Source organism: Branchiostoma floridae, chromosome 10 (genome assembly GCF_000003815.2).
Source record: "Branchiostoma floridae strain S238N-H82 chromosome 10, Bfl_VNyyK, whole genome shotgun sequence".
Classification (NCBI taxonomy): Eukaryota; Metazoa; Chordata; class Leptocardii; order Amphioxiformes; family Branchiostomatidae; genus Branchiostoma; species Branchiostoma floridae.
The window spans coordinates 6,205,004-6,228,110 of record NC_049988.1 but is presented as its reverse complement, the minus strand read 5'-3'; the positions used below and the strand labels follow the sequence as shown (position 1 = coordinate 6,228,110).

General features: G+C 40.8%; 3 protein-coding genes across 13 annotated transcripts in view; 2 read left to right on the top strand and 1 right to left on the bottom strand.

The window, feature by feature from the left end:
• The window catches only part of LOC118424444, a 10,378-nt gene extending 7,633 nt beyond the window's left edge, over nucleotides 1-2,745 (top strand). For both annotated transcript variants that reach the window (XM_035833011.1, XM_035833012.1), the window contains exons 7-8: nucleotides 372-491; nucleotides 1,226-2,745. In XM_035833011.1, coding sequence (XP_035688904.1) covers nucleotides 372-491; nucleotides 1,226-1,501 — 396 coding nt within the window. In that variant the 3' untranslated portion in view covers nucleotides 1,502-2,745. The remainder of the gene's footprint in view (nucleotides 1-371; nucleotides 492-1,225) is intronic.
• Nucleotides 2,746-4,989: 2,244 nt separating this feature from the next.
• On the bottom strand, nucleotides 4,990-8,425 carry LOC118424644 (28S ribosomal protein S35, mitochondrial-like). Its single transcript, XM_035833301.1, has 3 exons — nucleotides 8,066-8,425; nucleotides 6,168-6,411; nucleotides 4,990-5,582 (listed from the first exon to the last, which is right to left on the bottom strand). The coding sequence occupies exons 1-3, from the start codon at nucleotides 8,368-8,370 to the stop codon at nucleotides 5,130-5,132; spliced, it is 1,002 nt and encodes a 333-aa protein (XP_035689194.1). The 5' UTR covers nucleotides 8,371-8,425; the 3' UTR covers nucleotides 4,990-5,129.
• Nucleotides 8,426-12,328: 3,903 nt separating this feature from the next.
• LOC118424134 (catenin beta-1-like) overlaps nucleotides 12,329-23,107 on the top strand; it is a 27,954-nt gene continuing 17,175 nt past the window's right edge. For 7 of the 10 annotated variants that reach the window (XM_035832634.1, XM_035832639.1, XM_035832637.1 and 4 more), the window contains exons 1-2: nucleotides 12,362-12,509; nucleotides 20,730-20,805. In XM_035832634.1, the coding sequence (XP_035688527.1) occupies nucleotides 20,761-20,805 (45 nt within the window). In that variant the 5' untranslated portion in view covers nucleotides 12,362-12,509; nucleotides 20,730-20,760. Of the gene's footprint in view, nucleotides 12,510-19,209; nucleotides 19,269-20,729; nucleotides 20,806-23,107 lie in introns of those variants that run through there. The other 3 variants (XM_035832632.1, XM_035832641.1, XM_035832642.1) reach the window with 3 other exon arrangements.

Genomic DNA, 23,107 nt, shown 5'->3' with positions numbered 1-23,107 from the left:
TTCTTCGTCGGCATCAGGGTCATACCTCATCGTAATTTAGAGCTCGCAGACTCGTCGTCCGATCGATTTTCGCCTAATGTGAGGGGGATTTTAACAATTCTACTTGAAGGTCCGGACTTTAATCTGGACCTACTTGTCTGTGAATGGGCAATACTCAAAACAATGCTCCATATTTCGCTACAAAGGAATCTGTTTGGTGGAGTATGCTATCTTCACATAAACAGCGCAACTATCTCTAGCTGTTAAGCTAGACCAAGATTAACTGTTACAGTAGAAATGAGATAAAGGTTCCCGCTGTCCCTAACACAGCTGTTCTTTGGTGTTGTTGGTGCTGATCCTAACATGGTAACTGTCATACAATGCTGTTCCAGGTGCTGATCCCCAATGATGTACAGGACAGGTTCCTGCTGTCCCTAACACAGCTACTAGATGCTGAACAGGAACAGTATTTGCAAGATGCCACCATTGTCAGGAAAGAGACAGAGGCAGAGGTGAGTTTGGCCAGTGGTTTATACAGTGAGACCTCACCAGTTTTACTGCACGGTTTAACGTTCTAGCATTCACTTGTCCTATCGGGCAAGCACATGAAAAATTTTCTTGCCCCAACCAACTTGTCACTTGCCAAAAATATAGATGACATTTTGCTGTGTATTTTCACTTCCAGCAATGGAGTTCATTTATTATTGGGTCTATTTTTTTGTGTTGAACAATCATTATGCTTGATGCCATGACTGTAAAGTAACATTAGTAGATAAAATTCACACTCATCTTACTTGCCCAATTGGACAAGTGGTGTAGGACAAGTGCTTGCCCGATCAGCACTTTCACTTGCCCTGGACAGTACAATCTGGCTAGTGGACTTGTCCAACCCTGTTTACTGGAGTCCTCTTCATATTATTTGTCTCTGGTGTGGGGAGCTTTTCTGTTGTTTTGCATCAAAAGAAAAAAAGTAATGTTAGATTTATTTCATTAAAATTGGCCCACATGATGCAAAACAACTGTTTCTAATGGTTAGAATTTTCAGGGGGAGAATGCCACCCAAACCCTCCCCTCCCCGACAAACAAACAAAAGGATGCAATGCACAGAAGTATGTCATTTCAATCGTGAACTAGTGAAAAGTTGGTTCAGGCCAGTAAATTTTTCATGCACTGTATGTATCTGTGGGAATGGAAGAGGCCTGAAGAATTCTGGCTACCAGGATGACGTCTTGTGTTTCTTTCTCAGGTGGAACAGATCGAAAACGAAGCAAGGGAAATCTCCCAGAATGCCACAGCCCAGTCCGGTTTGATCACGTCGCGCGCCAACGCCCAGGCGGTCGCCGTCGTGGAGGACGCCCGTAACAGCGGCCTGTCGCTGATCTACGGTCGGCTGAACCTCTCGAGCGCCGACCACAAGGCCTCGTTCAACTACATCCGTACACTGCGGGACCACGAGAGTGTGTACATGTCTGTGAACTACAATACACTCATATCTGGGCACACAGCTACGGGAGGGGGGTAGGCAGTGCTGTTTAAGTACATGTATGTCACCAATGGCACTACAATACAGTAGGTTCCTGACTACAAGCAACTATCATAAGCATTAGCGTACTACAAATGAAATATTTTCTAGAGGTGGGTACCGGTTCAGTGTACTGGTACAAAACCGTTTTTCTTATTGGACCAGTCCAGAAAAAATGGACCAGAAAAAATTCGGTGGACCAGATGTTGGACCTATTGGAAAATGATTATTTGATAAGGCATGCACACGTTTCGGGGCTTACTGGTTGAGGAAATTAATGAGCGAAGTAGATTAGAGTCTATAGTCATTTCTACCAAGTTTTACAGGCAATATTACAGAGGCAATTAAACTTGTAGGATTTTAAAATCCCAGTTGGAGTCGAATACTCCACAAAACAGATTTCTTCGTTGCAAAATGGACCACTTTGAGAACCAGGTTCAGGTCCAAACCTGGAAATGATCCTCTGAACTGGACATTAATTTTCTGTACCCAGGTACCCACACATTGTAAGTACTATAAACTTAGGGGCAAATTTACTATACTGGAAAATTGTTTAATGGCTCCATAGAATTATGGTGAAAATTTACTTAAGAAAAGGTGTGAATTTTTTTCTTCATTTTTGAAAAAAATAGGAGTGGGCAATTCTGTGAACTATTAATTGTATTCGTGTGGCCTAAGACAGATACTTTCTGTGTGTCTTAGAATTTTAACTTTCACTCAGGTCTTAGATGTCAGAGAGACATTTTTATCAACCAATATGTCAAGCCTTATAACACAGAAGTGGAAAACTTTTTACCAAAATGTCAGAGATGGAGAGATTTTTGAAGAGCAATAAATTAAATGCATTCCTGTTGTTAAGGCAGACAAATTCTGCACATTCAGACAGCTGTATACACACGTGATTAGAAAACCATTTTTTAAAAGAACTGTAATAACTATGTGGTATTCTGCAATGAGGTAGAAGTTTTTATGTTAGGACAGAAATACATGTAGATTTGTACGTCCACTTTCAGTAAAATTGTAACCTGTGACTTATATGTCATGGGGAATAAGTAAATATTAACTAACTTGAGCTCTAATGGATTTATTTGATGCCTAAGTCAAACATAGAATGGAAATAACTTGCTCAATATGGATTGCATATCTACCACACTTATAATGATCTACACTGTACTACACTAATTGCATTTAATTGCAAGTTACGTTGTAACTACTTTTAAATTAATAAAATGTATTTCTTCTTAGTTCAAGGAAGTCCAAAGAAACTACTTAACTTTCTCAAATTGGTGAAATCCTCAAAAATTTATGTTTTCTAAAATTCAATCCCTTGGCCAAAGAAAAGTCCTGAAAAATCATCATTATTTTTATTATCCTGTTAAAAAATCAAAAGATTTGAATGGAATCATTATAGTTTATTGCTGTGGCTTTGAAGCTATATTGATGTATTTGACCCTTTATTGTAAAATAAAAGCTCAGGTAACCTGATGTAACTATGCAACATGGTGAAGGGAATCTACAAATGTCACCACAAAATAGCCTGAAAGTTCATCTGTGCTAGTAGAAGTCATTCTCTATGAAGGTTGAACTGTAATTTTCTAGAAAAAATTTGCACTCATGCAAAGTTTAATTGTTTACTACATGGCTCTAACCAGCGTCCGTTTTCCCATCAATTGACGGAAATTTGCTGTGTGTGACGGAAAAATTTTAAAACCAATCTGTCAACTTTGACGGACAGAAATCCTTGGTTGAAGCTACAGGCGGCTTGGGGACGCCATCCACGGCCATAAAAGCCACACACTGTTTGTTTTGCTATTGTTATTATTATTGACAGTGTCGGCGCCCTTTCTCATACGATAATCTCATTAAAGACCTGTTTTTCAAGGTCTCAGTTCAGTCTTTCTAACTCCTGGAATAATGTTTTCGCGGTTTTCAAGACAATGGGAATTGGCTGACGGAAAAAAATTGCAAGCTGGCTAGAGCCCTGGTTTACTAGTAACTCTAGTTTTTGTCTAGGAATGAGCAAGGTGTCACAGAAGTGGGACCGCGTGGCACGATCGGGAGCGCGTTGGTCTCAGGCCCGAGAGGTCCCGGGTTCAAATCCGCTTGCCGTGTCACCGATCTTGTGCCCTTGGGAAAGGCACTTTACATGACTTTCCTCACCTAACTCAGGTGTAAATGAGTACATAGCTGCGGCTAGTGGCAGTGACAGGCCTTTGTTGTGGTGACAGGCCATAGGGGCATGTTCGGGCATGACGCACCCGCCATGACACACGAGTCAGGGGTAGGAGGAACCCCTTGCATCCTTGGTCGGAAGTCCTCCTAGGGTATGGCATGGTCGACCCGGACGGACGGACGGACGGACAGACGGACAGAAATCTAATATCGGTCTGATTGCCTTTCGCCGCGGAAGCGCGGCGAAAGACAAAAAAATAAAAAAAAGAAGTAGTGGATTGTTCATTCCTTGACAAAGACGACATGGTCAGTCAAAAATTTCATTGTGTTTGAAAAAAGAATTCAATTTGGTGACAGTGGAAAATGCCACTCTTTCAAACATGGCACACTTGCTAACAGTGCTTTATGGAATTATTTGTATACGGATCTGGAAACATGAAGGAATTGTGGAAATATTTCTGCACATTTGTCTTTACATTATTTTGAAATCGTAATATAAAAATCATGGTGTACTTATAGTCACGACAACAAAATTGAAGCAGTTAATATTTTGATGTTTTATAAAGAGAAATGTGGTTTTATCCAAATGTCATGTTTTTAAAATGTAACATAAAGAGATTGTATTTTCCTGCTTAGTGCACAGTAACAGTGCTCTATAGTCATGTCATTCATGTGTGCCTAATATTCTTACTAATAAACTGTTTCTTGCACATAGTACCAATGTGGTTGTTCTTGTCTGCTTTTATTGTAGTCTCTTTATGTTGTCAGCCAAAACATGTTTTTGGTAGAGATCGTTGTGAAAATGTCTTTTTTTCACTGGTCATTTTAGTGGTCAGCTTTAATTCACCCAGCAGGTAGCGCTGGGTACCAGAAAACCGGACCTGAAAAAAATCAGTGGCCGGTCCAAGAAAATAACCAGCGAATTAGATAAGAGAGTTGATAGTCATTTTTACCAAGTTTCTTGGTCTATTAGTTAACCAATCTAGTATCCTTCACACGATATTCCACCAAACAGATTCCTTTGTTGCAAAATGGACTGTTGTTTTGAGTATAGCCAATTCAGAAGTTTTCACAATTAGGTCCTGAAGCTCTGTACAGGTACCCACCCCCACTTGCAAGTATTCACTAACCTAGAACCTCAAAGCAAATGCTGCTGAATGTCTCCCACACCCAACATGTTTGTATTAAATGAAACTGATAAGATTTGAGCAGACGTGTAAATTCCTGTCTTTTGGAGGATACCAATTACACTAGGAAAGCTAAACTATATAAAGAAAGACCACACGTGAAGTATAGTTATTCTACAACATTTAATCAAGAGTAAACAGTGGTAGTTCCCACTTTGATATCCCGTTATTGGACTACAGTACAATGCACTGTGTATCGACTTAGGCTTAGAAAGAAATCAGTGTTTGTACAACGATTCTCAATCATTAACACTAAATTTTCTAACTGTTCAGTTCAGTCCTAGTAGCCGTTTGACGGAGTCCTTGTATTCCTGTACGTGTTCAGAACTCTCTCCCTGGTTCTTCTGCGTTACAACAGCCTGTTTATATTGTTGTACCTCAGGGTTCAGTACTATGTCCTCCTCTGTTGTATCACTGCTTCCCTTATCTGCCTGCTGTATAGCTCTGATGGTTTTGACGATGTTCTGCTCCGATGGACTGCCCTCCCAGAGAAACTCGTCTCGATCATCTGGCGTGATGCTGTCTTCCCAGGGTTCAGTCTTCCAGGCCTCGAGGTAGAGCACGGTCAGGAGGTACTGCGTGTAGTCGTAGTTCTGTTGGCGGTGGGGGCAGCGGTCTGCCGCGATGGTCAGGACGTCAGTTTCCTTGTCGTACCTGTCGCCGACGAGCTTCAGGAGTTTTTTCCTGGCGTGGTCGTCTAGTTCCAGCTGGGACAGTTTCAGCTGGGAGGATAGAAAAAACAAAAACTTGTTAACTAATTACACTACTTCTTAGAGCTACATGTACCAACGTATAAAAATCAAATTTTAGGTACAGATACAGGTAGATGGGTTTACCATTTAGGTACAGGTGTGGACTTGTATCTCTACCTGAACTACTCATTGAAACAATGATTTTCAAACTTAGCGAGCATCTAGCACATATTCACTGACAAAGTCACAGAATAAATTCTATTTCAGATCATGAAAGTTCAAATGGTACTTCAAAATTTACGCCTACTCTAGGATACAAAAGGACCCCACTTGGGTGTTTGAGGGTTAAGTTTGCCGGGATTTAATTCAGCGAAAGCGGGAAAATGTTGTGCTTGCTGTGGTTTTAAGCTCACGGTAGCACCATATACTGTAGTCACATTATACAAAAATGTTTGTGTTGGTTTGCACTAAAGAGGTCATGGCAAAAACCTCAAACATTAAACTACTGCAAACATTTCTGCATTTACAGTACTAATACTGTTCATTATTAGATACTACTACTATTAGTATTACTACTTCTAAGTGACATGTATTGTTTATAAACTGATTTTGTACCTTCAATGTGACGATCCTGGCTTCGGGATGTCGCAGCGATGGACCTGACAGCACGTAATCTGTCGTGATGACCTCCAGCGGGAAGTGTTCCTCGCAGGCCTCGTCTGTCTCCAGCGCGGCCGGCCAGTCCGTACAGAACTGCTTCAGAACCTCGCAGTGTCGCTTCACCGCTACAGGTGTCAGGTGCAGGAAGTTGGGGATCTTCCGGAGCTCGTTGTTGCCGAACTTGTCCGGCTGTACTCCTCTGTTGGGTAAAATGATGTGTCATCAATTTGTTTAAGATACTGTAAATGCATTTAAGTTCACAGGGATTTAATTTTGTGGTAGCGGAAAAAAAAGACCGTTCGCGGTGGTTTAAAGTTCACGGTGACGGTGGCATCACGCACTGTAGTTCCTTAGTGCCATGGAAAAATGTTCGCGGTGGTTTTATGTTTGCGGTGAAGTGGCCAACGCGAAAACAGTGAACATAAAACCGCCCTGAACATTTCTGCATTTACAGTATGTGATCTTTAGTGCAGTACTGAACAGTCAGCAGAAAATCAGTTCTTACTGCACGGGCATACTTACCTCATAGGACCTGTCAGAAGTTGGTGGGGTCACGTGGCCATTTGGTTACGTGTGCAACGCATGCCGAGTGCGTGCCCTCAGTCGGTTTTTGTCGCAAAATCGCACTTCGGGTACCTTCCGCATCCGTCGGAAATCACCGTCGGAACTTTCCGCTCTCACTCGGGTTCTTCGTAGCCTGGGTACCATCCTATTTCTACCGGTGTAAGGAGCCCCGGTAGAATACGGATGATACTCAGGCTAGGTTCTTCGGGTCACGCACGGAACACCGACCCGGGCGCTTCAGCACGGGCGATCCGACAACAATACCTTCGCCTACCGCCGAGGGGCTGACCGCACTCTCGGACCTCTCTCTCATTTAACAAAAGTGGTGTCGACGTGCGGTTTTCGGCATCATATTCGTCACTAATCTACCTACCCGTGATATTACTGTGATTTTGGACACCGCTTTGGTTTTTTTTTCTATATCATCTCAAAGTTGGGACATACAAACATGGTGAACGTACCTTGAAAGTGACCTTCTTTCAGCGAAATTTCTAGAAACCACACCGACTGACAAAGATGGCGCCTTCCTTTTACGCCCCTCTAACGTTTCCGCATGGAAAACAATTTACGGCGCATGTTTGGACATGTCTGAGAGGCAAAGTTTTGCCGAAATTTTGAATCGGCAAATCGAGCCGCCATTTTTCCAAATGCCGCACATGAGGCGTTTTGTCGTAAATGGACCAGACCAAATTCTGACAGGTGTGTGCCCGTGTACTGTAGCTGCAACATCTTTTAATTTTATCTACAAACCATTTGACTGATTGATTGATTGATTATAGTGCATCAGTTCATGTTCTGGACGCCATCAGAAGTATGTAGGACACTATCCTTGTGATACGTGTATGTATCGGTATCCGTGTCACTTCTGGGCTAGAGGGTTGGAGGTTCAATTTCTTCTGGAGGAAATATTGCTGATCATATGCTACGGCCGCGTGGCGCGTTGGTACACCCGATCCCTCGATCTCGGAAGTTAAGCAACGCGACGGTCCGGACAGTGCTTGGATGGGAGACCAACCAAGGACGTCCGGATTGCTGTAGCCTCACGAAGCTTTCCACGAAATCGTCTTCCGGGAGGGACGTAAAACGGGGGTCCCGTGCTCGAGGAGGTGCCTCGACCACGTTAATCAGCCTCATTACTCATAATGGGTACCTACTGGCTGGCAAAATACACCTGGTGATTATATATGGCCCCCTTCAATATTGACCATGATGGATCAAAGGACTAAATTTCAACATCCAGAACAAATTAAACCTATAGTAATGTCCTAGAGATAGAAAAGAGGCCCTACCTGTTAAGAGGGTGGCCCATCCGTACAGGTAGCGGGACGGCAGACGGTTTGAATGTGGCCGCAGTCGGCCAGACACTGGGCCAGTCCTGGTCCTCCGCCATCTTCGCTGTCCTTGGCACCATGGGCCGCCTACCCGGGTTCGCCGGCCCGTCATCTCTTCTCCTTCTGCCCCTCTGCGGGCCTCGCTGGTTCCCTGACGTCTGAGCTAAGGAAGAAGCACGTTGTAGAGAGTTATAGTTTATGCAGAGTGAATTTTGTAACCTTCGGGACCAGCAGGGAAACGTGTTTCTGCAAACGGCAGCCATGATGGTTACTGGTGAAATCTCGCACCAGAGTTTGTTTGTAGACCTGTGGACCCGACAGAAGCGACTTCTAGCGGAGAATATTAGCACTGCATTCATTTTGACCACTTGGTCTGCTCTGCACTTGCAAGCGCGTCAAGTACTATATTAAACGTTAGTAGTACCGTTACCCCGGAAGCATTGTACTTTGCGGAGCTCCGTGGGAAAAGAGCATTATGAGAACATGGATTTTATTTTGATTCTTATCATATCACACGCTGCAATTCTAGAAAAACAATATCCAATTCCCCCATTATAAACATTATAAACGTTGACTAAAACTTAAATTTCATTGCAAGTTCACACAAATACTAAAATAGACATAAACCTTTCACATGTCACATGAAGGTCCGGCAATAACGTATCAATTTAAAGATGTCAAAAGCAAACAGAAGCCTAGACTAAAAATTTAGAATGAATGACGGCGATTGCATTGCAGGGAAAAATCTTTCATTTTTAGAAATGTCATTCTGCAAAGCCTTTTAAAGTTTAACCTACGTTATAATTTATACCTTGATTTTCAATAACTTATTTTCTCATTATGATGATGATAACTCATTTTCCTACCTTTACTTACGTTATCAATATTGGTCTATTGAAAATCAAGGTAACATTTATTATCATAATACCGGTACGTTTACGACGATTTCTCTAGCCATACTGATTTGACAAATTGTCAACGCATCATTTTCTCCAGTTACATGTTGCTGTTATAGGTTACCCTTGCCACTTCTTCTGTGTAACTTTTCTGCCACTCTTGTCCTGCTAAAAGCGTAATATTGTAATTGTAACACGCCGCGGAATTACACGGCGAACGGGCGCGTGGTTGGGAGGGGGTACAAAATACCGGTAGGAAGAAACACGGCACAATTAACTGCCGCTATGTACATTTATACATCCTCTGATGTTCCTTCCTTTTCTGTCAGTAAATGCATAAAAGAGGGTCTGCATGGGGGGGTCTTGGTAACGCTTAACGGTGAATCCAGGAGGCCCGGTAACGGTTAACGGTAAATTCAGGAGGCCCGGTAACGCTTAACAGTAAATTCAGAAGGAGTTACAAAACATAACACCGTTGAAAGTAACATTGACGTGCATTCCTATTCACACAACGCTAGAGTAGTTATATCAATGGGGGAAAATATCCGACTAATGACAAAGCAAAAGGTGCCCAGAATCCGGAGGAATGACAGGGACAATGTCCATGGCATCTGTAAGTTGACGGAGGCAGAGTTCCCGGCTCGCCACAGAGACGACGGCAGCAAATTTCTTATGGAGCTCGAGGCATTGAACGATTGTTTCAGCACATGGAGCGCCAAAGGCGCAAAGCATCCCAGGGGGGTCCGGGGGTATGCTCCCCCGGGAAAATTTTAAAAATCAAGACCCTCTTAAATGCTGTTTCCTGCATTTTCGGCAAATTTTGCTGACTGACTAAGCTAGGTTGATTTTGACATTTTCATCAAATTACACAATGATTATAGCTTTGGCCTCCACTCCCAGAGCCCCCGACATATTTTACCATTTCGAGCTCAGAAGGCACGAGACGTTGCAATATAAGTCCGGGAAAATTAAAATCTGGACCGTCTGAAACACCATTTACTGCATTTCGAAGGACACATTTTGCTGTAAGACGAAGCTAAATGAAATGACTTTTTATTAGAGAGAAAAGTTTTTTTGTGCCTACCCACGCCCCAAACATATTTTCACCATGTTATCGTGAGCGCCAAAGGCGCCAGTCGTCGCAAGGAAACCTCATTTTCTGCATTCTAGGAGTACTTTTTGCCCGAAACTAAGCTAAGTTTACACTGAAATCTGTATGAGTGATAAAGTTTTTGAGGGCGACGCTTCCGCAACCGTTCGGGATGATATTTTACCCTGTCCAGAGCCGAAGGCCGGGAGGCTCGGAGAAAATTTTGAAATCTGGACCCTTTGAAACGCCATTTCCTGCATTTTCCGGGGTTCTATCTGGCATTTGACTTCGTGTGTATAACGGGTTACGAAGAATTTCTTGGTAACGCTTAACGGTGAATTCGGGATAACAAATAACGGTTAACGTTGAATTGAAACGACCAATAACGCTTCACGAAGAATATACCGATAACGATTAACGTTGAATTAGAGCGGGTCGGTAACGATTAACGGTGAATTAAAATGGCTCGTAACGCTTAACGGAAAAAGGCATGCAGACCCTCATAAAACATAAACCTGCATGAGCATACAAAATGTCATGAGAAAACGGACGTATACTGTCAAGAATTTTCATTTAACTTCTGTCCGTCACAACCGCTATGACGTAACACTTCACTGCTAGCGTAGATATAAAAATGGCGGGAAAATGGCTGCGTACGTTCAATTTTGCCCATTCAGTCGTAGATCCGGGCTATTATGCAACGGTTCTTCACACTTTTACATGAGTTGTAGGTCACCAACAGAAATTCAAGATTGTTGTTGAATCATGTTCGTCTTGTGCCGTGAGCATGTGTAATTATGATCTATATAAATTTGGCAATGATTGTGACAGTGTGTTCGTCCCACGACGAGCTGCCTACCCCGAAATTTAAAGAAAAGTATACTGAAAACTTTTGGCCTTTGTTGTCTTCGAATGCATTGTTATCGATGCTTTGTAAATGATGTATTGGACACCTAGATGTCTGAAGTGTGCACAGCTCAGAAATAACTATTGTTGCATGTGTAGATCTCTTTAAGTTCCAGTATTTTTAATCTACCGGTATAAGTCTTACTACCGGTATTATGCCAATGCATGTTATAAATTATAACGTAGGTTAAACTTTAAAAGGCTTTGCAGAATGACATTCAAAAAAATGAAAGATTTTTCCCTGCAATGCAATCGCCGTCATTCATTCTAAATTTTTAGTCTAGGCTTCTGTTTGCTTTTGACATCTTTAAATTCATAAGTTCTTGCCGTATTACCTTCAAAAAGAAAACAAGATGCGAAAAACAAACCAAGCCTAACCTCTGCTTGAAGAGCACTAAATGCACCCTTCCCATGCAGCCTGCTGAGCCAATATTGACACCTGAGAACCTCACCCCCAACCCACGCTCACAGGTGTGACATCACCTGCGTCAGGAAACTGACTCAGTCCATTGTAATTCCTCCAATTGTGTGGGAGGGAAACCTCAAAGGTGTTGTGTTTCGTTTTATTGACGATTTTCCTCTCACGAATGCTTCAGGAATGAAAGAAGAGGAAAACCGAATTCCTGTTCTTTAGCCAGACACATGCAGACCGAAGGTCAGCAACCTGAGACGTCTGAAACACCTGAAAGAAGGTCACGTTACTAACCAAAACAATGACTGAAAATATTAAAAATAAATAGTTCACTTCATAATTTATGCGGCAAATAAAAAGGAGGCATGAATTGGACATTTTTGTGCATATATGTCGAAGGAAACTGTGCATTTTGGATCAGATTTGTGGAAATTCGGTGTTTTAAACATTCCTTCGTTTAGAGCCCGCTGTCGCATTCCAATCGACTGAGTGGGCCGGCCCAATTCATAGTTTACAATAAAGAAGGGAGATTTACATACAGGTCAACAGACTATGAAGACAAATACCTTCATTCCAAGAAATGAAATGTGTTTATACGAGTATCATATTCTTATCTTTTGAGGTTATGGATGATTGAATTATATTTTGCAAGGTAATGTTATTTTATGGTTATTTTCTACACTATTCTTCCCTGTTGTCTGCAAAATGGACGAATCTCAATTAGTATCGTGAAGCGGTCGGGTCATAGAACCATCCGCATTCGTGTGGGACCTAAAAATCACCAATTTCCTAAAATATGTTCATTATATTTGCTAAAACTTGACTAAATTCATAAAAAAGATAACTTTTAATAGATTTTTTTGCAATAATTTGATTAAATAGGGAGTAATTCGGAAATGAAGAAGGGTTACTTTGCGGGACTATTTTCTGGCGGAGGGTTCCAGGTGCAATCCCGGGTTCGTTAGACCACGCCATCTTGGGTTTGAATTTTCTGGCTGGCTGCGGACAGAGGTGGGAAACTCGACTTGTTGCGCGCTTTAACCTCGGCAAAGGAAGAAAACGTCCCCGATACTCCATACCTAGGGTCCTTTGGGACAGGTAAGGCAAGTTTATGTGCCATTTTGAGGAACGAATTTGGTAGTTTTTGTAAATTTCTTGGCGGAGTTTGGCCGCCCGCTTGGATGCAAATTTTGTATACAATCTCGACAGGAGTGGTGTCGGCTTTCGGCCTCTTTGTGCAGATTTGCTCAAACTCGGTACAATTTTGAGCTTTAATCCGGCAAAAGAGCTTCAAAGGTTGAAGTTTCTAGGTACTAGAACTTCTTCTCAACCCTGTAAATGCGTGTTCAGTGTCTTAAATCTGAGGAAATGTGGATAAATTGGCGCTAGACTTTTAGGGTGTGGAGGGGCGAAAACCTCTCGAGATTTGAGTGGTCGAGTTTTCAGGGATTTTTGCGTCCAAACAAGAGGCGGGGCGCCTCGACCTGAGCCAAAATGTCCTCTTCTAGCGCCCCTCAAGTGAAAAATTCGAACCAATATCTGTTCTATGTATCCTTGGTGTCGTATCTTAAACCTTTTTGGGAAGTTTCTGAGGCACAGACGTCGTCTGAAAGCGATTCCTGTGCGCCATATGTTGGACGTTCTTGCCCGGATTGACGTTTTTGCATGGCTTATTTTTCTAACCCCAGACCTCGCATTCCCAAGGACCTAAACATTTCCTGTCGTCATAGACATGCAGTTTTTTTTCCTCAGGAAGTCATAGATTCGGCCTGAGTTGTCCAGAACAAATATGTGCATGTTTCAAAACAGAGTATTTGTGCTGAGTTTGTTAAGAAAAGATGCAGTTTTGCTTGCAAAACTGGTTGGAATCTTTTGGCCTATTATTTAGACGCCATGTTGAAACTCGTATGGTTACAGATATTTAAAGCAAGTGTCTTTTGTCGTATTCCAAAAATTACTAATTCTAGCTCATATGCAGACACACAAGTTTCAAAATCAGTGCAAAGGATAAATATAATTGTTCAAAAGTTCTATACTCTGTAATGATTGACTGAGATTAGAATATATGGAAGAGGTTAAAATAATTTTATGACTATGGGCTTTTCTTAGAAAGTGTGTATTCCTTTGTCAGTTAGGTTTTGTCTGTATTTTATTCCTTGTTTCGCCACATTGTTTTGCCATTTCACTTCATTCGTGACAGCTGTGGATTGCAAAAAAAAATTCATGTAATTACTAGTCTGGTGTTTAAAAATTCCACCAATGCTTAAGAAACAAATGTCTACAACTATTCGTGGTATTTGTATTTCTTGACTATGTGTATGCTTGGATATGGTCTCTTGCAAATTTGTGCCACTTGTAGCCAACCCAGCAGTTGTGTGGTTTCCATAATTCCATTATGAAACATTGGAAAGGTCCAGAGGGGCAATTAATTGTAATAATTGACATCACAGAGCCCACAGTGATTTGCAAGGGCAGTAAACCATGTCAAATTGCAGTGAATAGGCAAGTCATGGGCAATTTCATGCTGAACTGAAGAGCTGTTTTAAATCAAATATTGCTGTTCAGGGGTACCTAGTTTGTTGACTATGTATAGCAAAATGATCTTATTGCTAATTCCTGCTCAACATGGACTGAATACATTAAGCTGGAAAACCAAAATAAAGGTGCAGAAGGTATGCATTATTCCATATAAATTTAAGTCCTTTCCTTTCTTAAGCTTGTGTTGACAAATGTATTTTTCCATAGACCGTTTTTTTTATAGATGACACAATATACTGTACATCAACTTTTTATCCTTCATTGTAATGCCTTGCAGTTTTGTATTTGTATAGTTTTCATCATTTTTTTATGCAAAAGATTTAAAAAAAATGAAGTTGGTTTTACTGAAGTCCTTTTGCGGTTTCAGAATTTTTATTCTGGTAAGCATTTCATTAAGGGTCAAAAATCTAATGAAGAGGACTTCTAATGATAAATGGAGAAGGAGGGTCCAGCTTGCTTCCCAGTGCTTGCTTCCTGTGTTGGCATCTGGTGGTGTCCTCGACTAAATGAATGATGAAATCATAGCAAACATGCTGAAGTCTGAATGACAAGTATTTTCTGCAGGAGCTTTCAGTAGAAGTTATTTTGGCTGGTATAGAACAGTGACAACTGGTAAGACAGATGTAGTGTGGCAGACAGGTCAGGTTGACAGAAAGCAGTCTGAGTCTGGGTGTTTACCTTGGGCAGGTGCCAGCAAGACTGCTGTCTTGTTTCTTACCATCTTATATCCATCTGGATCTTTAACTTTCTGTCTGATGCAATCTTAAATGCTCTGGTGAGATTCTACATTGGAAATATGTGTGTGCATTTATGCACAAAACATAATTAATGTGAAATGTTAGCACAACTTATTACAAATTTCTGATAATTATTTTTCTTCAAAAACTTGATGGAAGTAATAAAAGCAATGTTTTATTTTCTTTCACTTAGTAAATGGCAAGAATATGTTGTAAAGTAGACAACTGTGATATTGCTTTGAATGTTGGAGTGTGTGGGGTTCTTTTCTTTGGACTCTTGGAGAGGAGGTTGCATGTGAATCACATAGGAAGAGGTGATATGGCCGTAACATTACATGCCAATATGGTGAATTGGACAGTTTTTTCCCTGTTTGCCATCATTACAAATTGAGTACAACAGACACTTTCCAAAGTCATATCAGCTTTGCAGAAAAATATACTTCTTTATGTGTGTGAAACCTGCCTGGCACATATGCAGTGTAATGATACATATGGTTACGTGTTTTACTTCTTGAAAATTAAAGATAATCAACAAAATTAGCCTAACATACTTTTATTTAGTGTCTGTAACAGATTATAAATGTATTTACTGCCATAGAAAAATGTCATGTTTTATAATGATAGTTTGGAATTATGGCATTATTTCATATTTCATGTGGATTACTGTGAATTAAACTCAAGTGACCGCACATGCCAAGCTTGCATTTTTAGTTGAGTCCCTGTAGAAAATTGTCCTGATAAAAAGTCCATTAGAATCTGATATCATCTGGTTTGCAGAGCTCTGGGGAAGGAAACTAGGAAGGTGGATAATGTGAACTGACAGCTCTGCCCCTGCCTGTATGCATAACAAAGTAGGGTCTGTCAGCTTGCATTTTGCAGGGTCCCAGGGACAAGAAACCCTAGCATTGTTGTAGAAAGGGTGGCAAATAGAGGCCATGTGTGGTGCTGATGGGGGACTGTTACACAGATGGTTCATTCCACTGGAATTCATATTCACCGGAACTGTAACTTCTGTTCTCAAAAGTGGAACTGAAAGTAGATTTCTATGCTGACCTTAAGAGCCATTTTGGCATAAATTCTCGTGATAAATAGCTGTTTTTGAAGGCTGTCAGTTGTGTCAAGATGGAGTAATAGTTACTGAAATTTACTCTGAAAAATTTATTTTAATGTTGACACAGTAAAAAAAACTACTTTGTTGTGTTACAGCACTTGTAATAGATGAACATTGTAAATATCTTTCCATGTCTGCAAGTTGAGCATCAATGGGCAAGTACCAACCATTTGAAAACTGACCATGATTTTTGGTTGCCATCCCAGATTGGACCACTAACAGACACAGAAGTCCATACTGTTCCTTGTTAGCTTGATGGACTGGTTTCAATTTGCTTGACACTAACCAGGGCCTGTTTAAAAGGCTTGGTGAAAGGACTTACTATATGCATGCCCGGAGTCCTGTGTTCCCCACATCTATATCTCAGCCCTTGTCTCTTCCAGGCAAGATATGCCAAGCTTTAACATTTTCAGTATAGCTCAGCATTTGAATAAGCAAAAAAAGAAAATAGTAGATTAAATCCATGTCTAAAAGCAAGCCATACTTGTTGGATTTCATGATTTTCATGTAGTGTATCCATAGTTGTTTTTTTTTTTGCTGCCTGAAATACTATCCTCTCAGAAAAATTTTGACCTTTTTTGCAGAATGTAAACAAATCTTCCCATGTGGCCTGGAATGACACCAGCTGTATCATGTTTTTACAACATGAAAAATGTTCTAGTGTCAAGTGTGGTTCATTTGAACCCTTTGTATAATATTTGTTACAAAAGGGGTGAATATGGCATCTGTTTTTTGTCTGTCTTGCAAACAGATAAAATCAAAACCTGCACACAGTTATCAGTAATGTTGAATGTCACTTGAGTTCATTGCCCACAGATTGTCACAACAGATCAGCTTTGTCTGGACAGATGTGAAAACAGATATGCCTGCCAAACATGTCATTCCTATAACACAGCTATAACACAAGCAGTATGGGGATGTGTCTGTTATGACTTATGTTACAGATAGTGTAGCATAGACATCTTAGCAAAGTCACACATGTGTTGTTTTTAGCTCTTTGCATGTTGTGCACACTTTACCAGTATTTCATTTTTGACAGAAAATATACAGCAAGTATATGCTGAAGCATAAAATAGAACAGAAGGAAATGAATGTATGGCAGAAGATATGGAAATTAGTTCAGTCCTTTTAATTTCACATGTTTTTGATTATGATTTTAGGTGTTGGGTTTCTTTTCTAAGGAAGTAGATTCTTCAAAATTGAGAGAAACGTGTGATCAAAACAGAAAACTCGAACACTGAACACCATGGCTGTGTGCAAGATTCACTTCTAAAGTACCCATCCTTTATCATGAACTGGGAGTAGACAACATACAACATAAGATAGCGTGCATTGTGCACATTAAGAACTTTGAGTCACCCCAGTACAGTATTGTGGTGCCAATTTGTAGAGTTGAGCCCATAATTAGGGTAATTTTGGTGATGAAAACATGAGTGACATCACCTGCCTACAGGTCGTAGGTAATGTTATTATGTGTAATGACATGAACGGAAAGACGTGATCTTAGTGTCACCTACGTAGGTTTAGGTTAGGCTGAACTGGTTTGACTATTCAATTTAGAGATCATGATTCGTGGACTGGGCCTGAAACTGGAATCATCTAGAATCACAAGATGGAAATTAATATGAAATGAATCAAGGATTGGTTTCCTGTCTTCAAAATCATGTATTTATCATTATTTGGTTTTGTCATCATTTGAAATCTTGTAGTACTAGTATTTTTAATTTTTCATAGTTTTTCTACTCTGAGCAAGGAGGTTAAAGAAAGAGAGGAGAGCGTTCCTATTGTTCCATGTTTGCCGCGAGTGTGAATCACATCGAAGTGCTAATTGCCCCAATCTGCATCTCGCCAGGCTAGCGTGGGCCTTTGTTTACGAGTCAGTTTCAACATCACTCGTCCAGGAACATCGATTTGGGGCCGGGATTTCAGCGATTTTGAGGATGATTCTCATTAAATACAGCGCTACTTTTACTAAGGAAACAGATATCAATAGTGATGATACTTCGCCTGAGGCAAGTGCGAGCATAGTTCCCCACGAGCCACAGAAATGTGTGTAACAACAAGTCACGCGGTGTAGAAGAACGCTGGGTCGGCTTTCATAGCCCAGGACACACGGAGCTATTTCATAGTATTTGTAAGAAGCTTGAGAAACGCTATGCAACTTTATTTTCAAGTCTGTCAAATTAAGATATCAAGCCATCTGTGTAAAAAAAATGCGTTCCTCGTGAGGCAAAAATTCCCTCAATACCGACAAAATAAATTTCCTCGGAAATATCATCTTGCTTCCCATCATTGCCATGAACATCCACGGAGCCCTCAGAGTACAAAATTCATGCATCACGAACAGCAAAAATCGATCGCAAACAGCAACAACAAATACTTATTTGGCACACCCAAGCCCACTACTATCGTTGAAAAAAAGTCTCTTTTGCGGGGCAAGCGTAATAATTTTTTAATAGACACATGAAGTAGAGAATATTGTTCATAATTCTGAGACAAAAAAATCGGGGATACAGCGACAAAAATGCCTGTAAATTCACTCAACTTGGTCGCACAGCGCCGAAACAAGTATCGACATGATCGCCATCTTGGTCTCTCCACAACAGTACTGTTTGCACACGTCACCTTCGCTTCCCAAATAAGGAAATCTGCGGAAACTGCGCTCATCTCGCTCACAGTTCGGCAACCCTCGGTCGTCCTCGGCCGGGATCGCGGTGCATGACGTCATGGCTGGGCTCATGTGATTGGCTGACACGTCCGGGCTCATCAGAAATGGCGGGAAACCCCGCGGCCATGATGGTCATCAGAGACGCGCCGCCGGATAGCGGAAACAATGGGCCCGGAGGGTCTGAACAATAGCCCGCAGTGGGGTGTTAATGACTGAGCTCTCTCCTGTGATTCTTTAACCTCCTTGCTCTGAGCAATATATTGACAAACTTGGTTTTCTGTTGTGCCATTCTTTCCCATTGCATATTCATACCTATTTGGTCTTTTAAAACAAAAAACAAAAGTATAGGTTTGTATCTAGACTGAACTTTTCATGAAACCATTTAGTTGCTAGCCATCTACTGACTCCAAAACAGTAACCCCCTCAGGTGTTTAAATGGCCCATTTTCCAGGTACAAGTGTGATTCAACTGGCCCTGTGAGCTTGTCCAGTTAGAGTTCGTTAGCATAACAAAAGCTGCTCGTTTCCATTTCCCTTCATACCTGGGTGCAGGGCATTAGAGTGGCGATGACATCACAGGTGATGCATTCATAGGCAAACATGGCACACAAACAGGACCTACCATATATGGGCATGGCCTCTTCCTAATATGGGCATGGGTATGTAACTGAAATCCCCCAAGGGTGAAAGGTACAGGTAAAACGGTAGAGCCACAAGAAAGTTGTCTTTTGTAGTTTGTGATTCCTGCTGGCCAGGATATACTAGTTTGGGGTGAGGAAACCTACATTCCTGTGTTAAGACAAGGTAAGGTTATGTTAGATCTAGACTTTTCTTGTGCAAAGTTTTGAGGATTTATTTTAGGAGAGAGAAAAGCAAGCTTTGCTGTCAACGGTAGTTGTAACTGTTAATGTGGGACACCCCTCAGTATATTCTGTTTTTGAACTGTTCAAAAGTTCTTGGAATTCTTACCTGTCATAGTTGGTTTCTGATTGATTTGCTGTAGACTTCCATATGAAAGAAACTTCTCAAAGTGTGACGGTTCTTTACTACAAAACATCTAAACATTGTGCCCCCCTCCCACCCTCTTGTGCCATTCGAGCACAATACAGTTGGTTTTTGAAGTGTTAAATTCACTTGTATCTTGCTGACAAATGATCTCAAAACATGTTTGATCAACGTTACTTGCTCGTGACAGTGGTTTAGATGCCATGTTACTTTTGTAAATAACATTCTCAGGAGGCTAAAACTGTCTTTCAAAAGGCCCACGATTTGGAATTTTCTGCCTGACTTGTCAAAGAAGATTATGGGACAGCTTTATCCATGTTCGACCTAGCGAAAGGGATGAAATCTGTGTGGAAGCCTGTTGCTTTCAGGACAAATGTTCCCCCTGGCTTTATCCAGTTCCTGTGAAAACAATTTTCCTACCAAAGCAGATAAATCCCAGATTTAGCATCACAATACTACAACAGACTAAAGAATAGAAGTTATAACAATTATGTATGAACCACCTTCCGGTGCTGTTTGTATCAAAATTCATAACACAAGGATAATGCAATTTTTATAAGCTTCTCTTGTAAAGAATTCAAAAGAAAGATTTAACTTAACAAGTTGGGTGCGGATACTATACTGCGTAACCTATATTTTTACTTTCCTACGCAACTGTTGCACAAATCCATGCACAAATCATTAGTACACTCATGGTGAGCGCTGTATTGAAGAATGCGATACCATAATTCAAAAGAAATAATAACTGACGTAGATATTTTGCAAGCAAACCAGGGCTTTAGCCAGCTCGAAATTTTTTTCCGTCAGCCAATTACAATCGTCGTGAAAACCGCGAAAATTAATTAGAAGGACTGAACTGAGACCTTGAAAAACGGGTTTTAATGAGATTATCGTATGCGAAAGGGCGCCGACACACATTGTCAACAATCATAACAATAGCAAAACAAACAGTGTGTGGCTTTTACGGCCGTGGACAGCGTCCCCAAGCCGCCTGTAGCTTCCACCAAGGATTTTTGTCTGTCAAGGTTGACGGATTGGTTTTAAAATTTTTCCGTCAGACGCAGCAAATTTCCGTCAATTGACGGAAAACGGACGCTGGCTAGAGCCCTGAAGCAAACTGATAGCTTTTACTAGGATTTCCTTTCCCATGTAGTAAGGTAGGATAAATGGGACGCAGTGGATAACGTCTTTTTAGATTTCACTGTAGTTGCTACAAACTACAAAGTCAACTGCACCTGAAAGGTGTGCCCTTTTTTGCAGGTGAGAAATTGAGCACCTGACAAACGTGACAATGGCAGCGGAAGTCAGCTTTGCTTCCACTACGATGGATGAGAGGGTAAGGGTCGACCAAACGTGTGGAGGCTTTCTGTCAATCAAACTTGTGATGGCTTTCTGTCAATCAGAGGTGTAAAACTGTCTGTATCTGTCCCTTGCTTCAAATCATCAGGGCTTTGTCTCTTCATTGTGAAGTCCATAATATCAGCTGCATTGTCATAATTCAGTCCTTTTTTCCAATCAGCCAGTTTGTTCTTTGTGTGTTACTGTAGATTTTAGAATTTTTGGGTGGAACTAATTGAAGAATTTCTTTTCGTTAAAAAGAAGGTGCTAGACAAATATGTGCAAAAAGTAATCAATTTTTTAAACCCAAGGATACAACTTTGACAATACAACTGTACCATGGGAAGAGCAAGCTTTGTCCTTTCGGATAGGAGCCAAATATTTGGCTAAAGAATTACTTGGTAAATGATCTATTTGCACAGACTGGTGTAATTACAGTCCCTTTGTGTAGTTTTCCTGAACAAGCTACTGTCTGGGTAATGTTTAACTTTGCTACCCTATAGAGGATATAAGTGTAGCATTTTCTCACAGTCGAGATATTTGGTAAAATAACATTAGAAGTAATGATCATTGCATCTATTGTGTTTTGCCATAATTGTAACTCCCATTTGAAACTATGCCATTAGGAATAGTTGTGCACTTTTTAGATTTTCAAACATATCCAGAATTCTTTTTTATCATTCCTACAACAAAATGTTACAAAATACATAGACGCAGAAGCTTGTCAACAAGTGAGAACAGTGTAGTGTAATGTATTTGCAGTCATTCAGGTGTTGCTTTCTGGTTCTATTTACTTCAAGGCCTTTTGAATAGTCTTATCTCGAAGTAGGATTCAAGTAGGACAAGTTGAGAAATTTATCTCCTTAGATGTCAAGCTTTGAGTGTCTTATTTCTAGGGCTTAAGAAAGTCCTTGATGTCTGAGACTGATAAAGCTACTTTTCTCTCCCAGCCATGCCTGACACTTTCCTGTTCCAAGGGAAGTGTCGACTTTCATTTGGTGAGCTAACTGCCATTTCAGGACAAAGAATACACACCTGTAACAGTTTACAGGTAAAACATGCACTAAATGCAAACCAAAAGTTTGAAGGATCTTTGACCAAGTTGTGTACAAAAATATTTCAAGTTTTTGTAGAATGAAAAATTTTACTTTTTGTAGAATGTTCCTGTTATGTAGTAAAAAGAAAAGGGTACAATGGTAAGGGTTTAGTCAAAATTCTACATTTTGTTCTCTATACCAGTAGTTTAGATATTATGTTACCATGGATATCCCTGTGTTACACGGGTATTCTTAAACCTACTACAAGGTTGACCGTTGAGTGAAAAACACTTGTGTGGCTCTTGAGAATGAGTAGACTGTCTGAGTCATTTCTGGATGGGAAGTCAGCGTCTGAATCACAGCTTTGGCTGGATTACTGGCAAGGTTCGGAAAAAAAGAGCATTTTCGTAAGGCTTAGAAGTTGAAGGCTTAGAACAATTTTCATAACTGAATGTTTATGTTCTGGAGTTACATGGGGGCAAGGAACAGTTCAGAAGTTACAGAAGCATACAGCTACTAGCTGTAAAAGTTTCACAACTTAAGTTCTGATATATCCTATCAAAACATCATGTTTTAGCAGTGACAAGGATCATAGCTTGCTATAGAAGTTAAAAATTAGAAGTTCTTTTTTTCCAACATGAATGTGTAGATTTTAGTGTGCGTTTAATCAGAGCGCAGCACCTTCCTGTTTGAACAGTTGCCCGAGGTTGCCAGTTTCCTTCACCAACACATGGTAGTGTAAACATAGCATTCCAGGGGAGACAGTCACAAAATTCAGTAGTAGGGTACATATACTGGATATACAGGTACAAGTACGGTATGACAAAGTTTACATACAAGAAGTATATAATCATCTGCCTTGTTTTGGTAGCTGTTACCTTCCCGTTAAAATAATTATTACAGGCTCTTGGCTGGTCTACAGTCACGGAAACATGATTATGTACTAGCTGTGTGTAAAGACTGTTATTATACAGTGATTGTGTAAAGACTGTTATTATACAGTGATTTACCAATCTGATGAGACTTTTCGTGTAGATGCATACACAGATTTTGAGTCGGTCCCGTCCAGATGTCTGTCCTGTATCCTCTGTTGTCCAGTCAACCCTGCGGTCCTGACCTTCCTCTGGGCAAATATTTCTCACTTCTCTGTTCAACCATCGCTCAGAACCTACAAACTTCACCCAACATCAGGCACTGAAGTGCTTCCAAATGCCAATAGAAGCTGTCCTATTACTAGTACTAACAGCTCTAACTGAAGAACCC

Coding starts and splice junctions, on each gene's coding strand:
- LOC118424644 (XM_035833301.1), bottom strand. CDS start 8,370: ATGGCTGCCGTTTGCAGAAACACGTTTCCCTGCTGGTCCCGAAGGTTA. Junction 6,412..8,065: donor ATGGGCCACCCTCTTAACAG/GTAGGGCCTCTT, acceptor TTTACCCAACAG/AGGAGTACAGCCGGACAAGT. Junction 5,583..6,167: donor CCAGGATCGTCACATTGAAG/GTACAAAATCAG, acceptor CTATCCTCCCAG/CTGAAACTGTCCCAGCTGGA.